At 50.9% G+C, this 8,529-nt stretch overlaps 1 protein-coding gene across 2 annotated transcripts in view; it reads right to left on the bottom strand.

Moving 5' to 3' along the window:
- The window catches only part of LOC105454236, a 16,808-nt gene extending 8,638 nt beyond the window's left edge, over positions 1-8,170 (bottom strand). The window contains exons 1-2 of one of the 2 annotated variants that reach the window (XM_011696737.1): positions 8,111-8,170; positions 5,602-7,606 (exon numbers count right to left, since the gene is read on the bottom strand). In XM_011696737.1, coding sequence (XP_011695039.1) covers positions 5,602-5,914 — 313 coding nt within the window. In that variant the 5' untranslated portion in view covers positions 5,915-7,606; positions 8,111-8,170. Of the gene's footprint in view, positions 1-5,601; positions 7,607-8,031 lie in introns of both variants that reach the window. The other variant, XM_011696736.1, reaches the window with a different exon arrangement.
- Between the last annotated feature and the right edge of the window lie 359 nt (positions 8,171-8,529).

The raw sequence follows: 8,529 nt of genomic DNA, 5'->3' as shown, positions 1-8,529 counted from the left end.
GAGAGAGAGAGAGAGAGAGAGAGAGAGAAAGAGCCGAGACATCTGCGCCGGGTCGGGCAGTTGGCAGTAAAACCATACGGCCATGCCGGATAAGCCGATCTATACGATCCCTCGGCCCGCAATCACGATCGCGATACTGCACGCAATTCATTCTCCGCTTCGCCGTCCGGGAGAGACAGAGAGGAGAGTCCTCTCTTCCCTCGCGTGCGAATGCGCGAAATCGCCGATCTGCTACGACACGCACAAAAGCGATCGTCGATAATTCCCCCACACGTGAGAGAGGCGGCGTGAAGGACGATTGCGCGCAAAATTTTTACATTTTTATTTATACCCGAGTGAAATACTATATTTTTATCATATCGCCAACATGACGAAAAATACAAATCTCGTAAATATTTATACGATAAAAAGATATTACGTCCTTAACAAGAAAGGGGGGGAGGTAGCAAATGCCCCTTTTTGCTCGGTATGAAATGCGCGAGAACAGGACGATGTCCCGCTAGGCCTGATCGTTTCGCACATCGTGCTATCGGTCACTCGCGTTTAACTTTTTACGACGATTCGCCTTTCCTCCGTCGGCAGCGCGCGCGCGAGATCGTTTTACCTTGCCTTTTTTTCTTTTCGCGGCCGACAGCGGGATCGCAACGGTGCATCGCGAACGTTCCCCGGACTGCCCGGATACTCGGCCGCGGGCGAACGGCCAACTGTCGAAAGGTGGTTCCCTCGCACCGTTTGCCGAAATGAGCGGGTGCGCGATTATCTCGTAAACCGCTCCATAAAACTTTAGGGGCTACCGGCATCATCATCCCTCGTCGAACGCGTGTTAACGGTGCAGCGGGCGCGGGCAAGGAAGAGAAAAAGAAAATGAGAACAGAGAGAGAGAGAGAGAGAAAGAGAGAGAGTGAGTGAGAAAGGGAGGAAAAAGAAATGAAGGAGGATAAGAGAGGACCCCTATGTCTCTCACATGAGAGAGAAGAAGGGCGTCGACCCCTCGACGCCGCCGACGAGAGCCGCGCGCTTCTCTCTCGAGGTTTACACGCCTAATAAATTACTGTAAACTGGAGCCCGGCCAGTGCGATGCGCGCGGAGAGTAGTTGGTTCTTTCTCTCTTTCTCTCTTTCTCGCGTCCCGGGATTCGCGCGAATAGCAGTTAAGCTGCGGCCGGTGATTTGTGCGATATCGTCCATCGTCCTTATCAGTCCTTGGAATCGGACGCGCGCCTCTGAATCTTCCTCTAGTAATTTTATCCCGGTTGAGGGTTCAAGTTGCGCATCTCCGACGAGGGGAATTCCGTTTCGCCAAACGGACGATCCGCGTCGGGGCGATACTCTAATGACACCCTCTTCCTTTCGTTGCGCGAAACTAGAGCCGGGGAACTATCGCGACAATATCGCGATTGTAGTCGTGATAAGAGTCACAATTTTTTGCTCAATTCCTTGAATATTGATCTGTCGGATTTTACATTGAAATAAGTGGCTGTAACCTCGAAAAAATAATGAGTCTCACCAATGAAATAAAAAATGTTAAGGATCATCTCGTGCACTTTGATTCGAGACGTATTAGACCACGCATTGGAGGATTGCGAATTGGAAATTTTTTTAATATGAAATTTATTATTAGAATTCAACCAATTGAAATGAAAATTATTTGATTGATCAAATTTTAATTTTCAATTCTTGAATTTCCAATGTGTAGTCTGATACGGGCTTTACACGCGACTTCTTATCGTGTTTCTTATCCGACTCTCGAATGTCTCCCTTTTTTCTTTCGCGGGAATCGCACAACTCCTTGCGAAAACATTAGTGCACGAGAAAAATATATTCAGTGCGCTTTTTACTCGGGCGGGGAAAGCTGATTACGATGATGTACAGTTGGCACACGCCTCCAATACATCCAGCTGCAACTTTGATGATTCTCCCTTCGACGAAAGCCAGGCTTCAGACTCTTTTTACCCGGTTCTTTCCGCGGCGGAAAATTACGAGTTGATGCGATGCAGGCGTACACGCGGAATCACGACGTGTGTTTAATCTGCGTGATACTAACTATCCCGGCATTCCCCGTTACCAAAATAAAAAGTATCCGAAGTATTGCCGTTGGCGGGATTCAATTTCGCCACGCAGATGACATCTACGTAACGAGCGTGCCTTTCTCTCATCCAACGATGAAAAGTCAAAATTCGATCGTTCGATTAAAGTCGCCTTGTCACGCTATTATATTACAGCGGCACGGAAAATCATGCGGTAATTGCTTAGAAGAAAGTGTATGACGAAATTCCTCATCGCGATCTCGTTAACTCTACGGATAATTGTCGCGCCGGACAGACGGAAGTCGAATGGCGAGTCGGATTATGTCATGCATGTCGGCGAAATCGCAACGTGGCTCCGCGCGACAACAATCCGGATCGGTGGTTGCGCTTAACTGCAGCTACAGCAGTGTTCGTGCATTTCACGCACGTGCGCCTCGCCGGACAAATGGGATTAAGCCAGATGACGAAAGTGTCCGGCCGACTCGGAATCGAGTGCCGCGCACCGCCGGCCGGTTGAAATTCCACAATGACGCGTAGGGAAAAGCAGCCGGGGCGGGACGAAGACAGAGAGCCAAGGAGGAAACGGCTTTTGTTCCGTAAAATAGTGAGATTTATCACGGCGCGCTGGTCGGAATTTAGATGACGCGAAATGAACAGCTTTGAATACTGAGAATCTTCAGGTTTCCCAAGCGAACTCCTCGCCGGGAAGAGTCCCGCGTTTCTGGTCCGATGGTTCATAAAATGACGAGCAAACGAAGCCGCCGGCCATAAGGAAAAGCAATCCCGCAGTTTTCACCGCGAGAAGGTGGAGACGAGAGGAAGGAGAGAGTGAGAGAGAGAGAGAGAGAGAGAGAGAGAGTTCAGAGCCGGGAAGGAAAGCCGCACGTCGCGCCGTCGTCGTATCCGCCAACGAGGGAAAACATACGGACGATAACGCCGCGTGACTTCTCGTTCGCTTCGGCGCAAACGGTCCGCTATTTGATCTGCATGCCCGCCCGGCGTTTTTTTTTTTGCCGTGGCGACCAATAGTAAACGTTCCGGCGACGTTTCCTTTATTATCACCGCGGAAGAACGGCCCGGGCCCCGGCGCGTTCTTGCCGAACGTTTAAAACGCGGAACTAATTCATCGCGAGGAACGTCTGGACCTCTGGGATGGTGCCGCGGTCTTTTTCACCATCCCCCACACGGTTTTACACCGCGTGAGAGTTACGTCGCGACGCTACGTGGCGAATTCGTGGGCGTGGAGTAACGTTTTCCCGGCTCGATTTACTGTTAGTACCGCGCGATGCATATGTAGCCAATCTCACGTCCGCTTCAAGTGCGAATTTATGACGCGGTCGACGCGAGGAGCTTGTATCCGCATACACGCGCCACTCCGCTCGGTTCAAAGTGTCCTCGACCTCCTGCTCGTTGAATAATGAGCGGCCCGTTCAGCGTCTGTCTCTAAAAAGTGCGATCGCTTGGAAACATTGCCAGAGAATGGAAAGAATTGCCGAAAAAGCACTTATTTTTTATCATTCGTCCTCTGTCCTCTGTCCGTTGTGATTCCGTGTACAGAGAGAAAAATATTGCAATTACTGTATTTCGATTATAAGGTATTTGTAGTATCAATATATTATATATTTGTTTAATAGAACTATTAAGTATTATTACTAACAATTGTAGAAATGGAGCTCCTAGTTATTAACCGTAATTATTTTACCATGCAATTATAGTCATAAATACGAAACACTTTTCTCTCAAAGTGATATCCCAGTGTTAAGAGTTTCAATTTCAAAGCCTTTCAAATGCTTGAGTGTGCGGCTGTCGAGTGGGCAAAGCGTAAAGAGAGAAGTCGAATAGCGGAGCCGGAAGGGAAAAGTGGCGGCAAATGCCGATGTGATCCAAAGCCGCTTCAAGGTCGGCGTGGGATCTAGGCAGAAGCTAGAAAACGTTTATCAGCACCTTGAACTCTCGCGCACCGTGAATCATCGACCGCGCTCCGCGCGAAATAATTTATTCGCACGCGGGAGTGTGACATTTCTGTCGCGTGAGTCGCCTGGGGACCGTTGATCGAGTAAGAGAAGAAAAAAAATACATGACGAAATTTTGTTAGCTGTGACGTCAATTCGGAGAACGTGTTTTCCCTCACGTATTTCACGATTCGTCAGAGGTTTGCAATCGGGCCGCGCGACGTGCGTAATCGCCTCGCGGACGTTCATTGACGAGATAGCAAGAGGCGAAAACGCGCATTAAATGCCAACTCTCTCTCTCGATCGAAGAGCTCGCAGCTCCGGCCACTTAACATGTCTGACTCATAATCGCCACGCATCGTCTCACCGATGACATTTTCATTAAAATACGAAGTGCGTTTATTAGAGGCCAGTTAGCGGCGAGTCGAGCGCGACACTGTCGTTCGGTGACGCCAATTTCACGTCCTGAAGAGGAGGACGAGGACGAAGAGGAGAACATGAAGACGACGAAGGAGAGACGGGAGACAGCGTACACGCGAGATCGGCGAGATGGAGTAGCGAGGGAGGGGAAGGGCGAGGAGAAATATGCCAATGTATTGAATAGCTGCTCGCGGGCGCGAAAGAACCAGGCGTCGTTAGCTGACGGTTCTCTCTTCAAGCTGTCGAGCCACCATCGAGCCTAAACATTCCCCACTTTACCTCCCGTCCATTCGATCTAATAGGTCCGCATTACCGCGCTTTATTGCCTCGTAATTTCCATTTCCGATGCCAGAAACCAATATAAGTCGCGGTGGATAGTGCGCACGCAGAAGAGCGGCGGCCTCCGCTGCGCAGCCGTGCCTCGCGACTTACTTCGCCACAAAGTGGTTTACGATTGAGACGAAAAAGAACGAGTCGGAGTATTAATCGTATGACGAAGAGGCTCTTCCCTTTCTCGAAAGAGAGAGAAAGAAGAGAGACAGTCTGCCTGTCCCCTTCAAGCGAGAGAGAAGGAGAAAGAGAAGAAGGAGAGAGAGAGAGAGAGAAGTCGAAGCATTATCATTTTTCTTGCAGCTTCTCGCACGTCCACGCGATCGCCAACGCAAACGCGAGCGTGAGCTCGATGGAGTCTATAACCTGTTCCGATGATTCCAGCCGGATGATCTCCACAACCGTTACCGTTCGCTCTGCCGAGCATAATTTACGTTCTACGCGCTGTCGACTATCGCACACGAGACCATAGGCCATTAAAAGAGAGGCTGCGTCAGTACCAATTCAAATAACATTAAACGCGAGACGTCCAAAAAAACGTCGAAAGGATGTCAAGAAGATATACGCTTTCGATTTTCATATTTTTTTTTTACTAGTTCTTGATTTCTACGTTAATTTTCTCGAGAAAAGTAACTCCAGTCGATTGCAAACCGAGAATTTTTTCATTTTGTGATATTAAATTATCGAGTCAAGTGGTTGTCGAATCAAAATGAGAAATGATGATTTTTGCAGTTATTCCGCTTTTCGGAATAATTCTCCGCGTGAGGAGGAACAATAAACGTCGGAGACCTGACTAATCGCAATTTCCTCAATGCAACCGGGTCGCAATAATCGTTTCGCATCAAACACAGTCGATCTAAGGAAAATCCTCACCTGGATAACCCTCCGGGATGACGATCTCCGGTCCCACCTTGACGTCATGCCGGTACCGGTGTATTAGTAGGCTCGCCGTGACTCTCAACGATCGCTGTTGCTGCTTGTACAGGAGCACCGGTCTGCCGCCGGTACCCTCGAGTCGGACGACCCTTGGTAACGAGAATCGATCCAGGAACTCCCGTAGCGGCATGTATCCGCCGCTGGAACCAGAACCGCCCTCGGCGGTGGCTTCTCTCGAGCTCGGCAGGGATTTCGGCAGCGACGGCATCTCCTCGCTGGACATCGTCGAGAATTCACCGTTCGACGACATGGTCTCACGCGTTTCGAAACGGCGTCACCGCGCGCACGGTTACGGAGAGCATCGAGCACTTCGGGCGAGAGCCGGTCGGAGGGTGTCGGAATCAAAAAACTGAGGTTGATTCGAGCGCGACAGTCCTCTCTCAGGATAACGCCGCGGAGCTCGTGGGCTTAGCGTCATTTAATCCCCGTGGTGGCGGAGCGAGCGCGACGCACGCTTTCGTGGGCATCTTCGCTGCCCCCGCGGCACCCGCACATTACCGCTTAATAACGGGCTCGGACTCGCGCTGGCACTTTCTTCTTCAATTATGTCACTCCGCCGCGGCCGCACGGCAACCGTCACTTTCCGTCTCGCGGCGCGATGATAGTGACATTAACCCTCTCTCAGCGCTGATTGTGAGTTATTTTCGACACTTTGCCAGCGGTCAGGTAATCCTCGCCGTGAAATTGCCGCTCGCGGCAAATAAAGGAGAGATCAAGTTAGACACACGAAGGGCGATCGTTACTTTTGCATATATATATCTCGAGAACGAGAAAATCGATTCCTTTATCGAATAGTATAAAATTGATTTGCAGCGGGCATTAAAGCCGGCTCGTTGATCTCGACCCGTTGTAAACAATACAGCGAGACTCCGTTCACTAGTCACTATAAACTGTTGCCCGGGGCAACAGCGCGCAGTGAGAGATCGAGAATCACGAGACACCGTCGACGAGACACCGCGTCGAGCGTGCCGGTCGATCGTTCCTGCGTACTGTCGGCGGAGGCACTGTCAAGGCGATCGCCGTCGGCGTCGATCCGCTCGCGGGTTTGCCACTTTCCGCGTTACACTTTTCACACACGCGATCGATCATCCTCCTCCTCCCGCGATTGATCAGGGGCGGTAGCGCAAACGCGTTACGGCAAGACTATCGCGTATCTATCGATAATATTCTCGACGGTAAACACCGTTGCGTGAGCGAGCAGGCAAACATCTCTCCTCGGCGGCCCTTAAACTATTACGATCTACCGGCGGTGTATCCTGTGATGAACACTCGCGAGCGACGACTGTCTATACACGTGTGAGGCCGTATCTTATGGACTCTAAGCTATCAGGACCATCGATGATGTCCGCGATGGCGAGCAAGAGACGCTTACGATGAAGATCGTCTCTCGCGCGCGCGCGCAGCCGAGGTACTTTTCCGGACGTCCTGTTTTCCCGATGATGAACGTTGAATGGGGTCCTCTTCCTGTTTCGTTTTCGAATGCCACCCGAGAGACGTTCGAGGATAGATGGTTCCGATGGACGTGCGATCGACGAACGATGAATCCCGCTCGGTTAACCGAGAGTTTGCTCTCTCCTCTCTCTCTTTCTCTGTATCTCCTGACGCGAAGGCAGTTATCTCCCGTGGGGTTCGATCCCCGTGGCGTTTATGATTTACCGGTGCAGCCGGCTTTCTTTCGCCGTTTCTTACGCGAAGCCTCGCGAGATATATCTCGTACGGCGCGGGCGCTTTTATTGCTTTATGCCGAGCCGTGCGCGCGGGCCGCGGGGTGCCTTTGGACGCCTCGATAACTGGGTCTGAGCTGCATCCTGGTAGCCATACGAACAGGACCTACCGTATCCCGCGAGGAGAGGCGAAGGCCAGAGAGAGAGGTTGGAGAGAGATCCCGCGGGGATATCCTTCAGACACCTTGTCGGCCGAGGTCGCGCTGCATCGCGGTGGTCTGAAAACAGACGGACAGGGCGATATAGTCAGAGTGTTCGCTATCGGGGTGCAGCCGCGTAGTCTGACCGCGGAAACACGTCGCTCTGCAAATCTACGGCGTGCTTCTTCGATGGACGTCATTACATTTATTTAATTGCAAAATTGTTCACTAATCCCGATAAAAGCGGAAGTACAATTGTGTTCTACGATGACATGCAATAAAAATAATCGCGCGTTTTCGAATTTACGTAGACGGACAAATTCGAATTCTACAATAATAAATAAAATAGATTGAATTAAGAAAAAAATATGAGAGACTCATTTTAGATATTTATTTTTGAAGATGTTTTAATTGTGCGTGAAAAGGGCACGAGCCGAGGGATGAACAAAGTATAAAAAATACCCAAAAGGAGAGTACTACAACTATCACCGCACGTTCAGTACCGATTTTCTTAAAGGCGACGATCGAATGGTCCAATTTGCCCGACTACCTTCTGGTAGTCTCACGGAGGAACGCGCGCACCTTTTGAAGAGGATCCGATCGGATCGGCGGACGCGAAGTCACTGACGCCCGGCTCGAACTGAGTGGAGTGTAAGAGGTCCATCGGCACCAAGAGCCGCACGCACACACTCGTCCGGCCGGTCGTGTAGCTGCGCCGCGCTGCTGGTATATCGTGTGCCACCACCTCTACTCAGCCTCGCTGTCAGTGCCAGCAGTACCTGAGCCTCGCCCGCGGAGTCCTCCGTAACGCCGCGCCGGTTAACAGAATACGAGCGCCTCGTCCGACCTACGTGGACGTGGGTTTATTCAATATGGGTCCTATTGTTGCTCGCTGAGAGGAGCTGTTACCCCACAGGAGCGCGCGCACCGCCCTCGATACTCTCTTCCTGCCTAGGAGCCCCGTAATAATCGCCCTCGTGGTAGCCTGAGTCAGTCTCTCT

The sequence above is a fragment of the Wasmannia auropunctata genome, unplaced genomic scaffold (genome assembly GCF_000956235.1).
Source record: "Wasmannia auropunctata unplaced genomic scaffold, wasmannia.A_1.0 LD335987.1, whole genome shotgun sequence".
Taxonomy (NCBI): Eukaryota; Metazoa; Arthropoda; class Insecta; order Hymenoptera; family Formicidae; genus Wasmannia; species Wasmannia auropunctata.
This window is presented reverse-complemented; position numbering and strand designations above follow the sequence as displayed.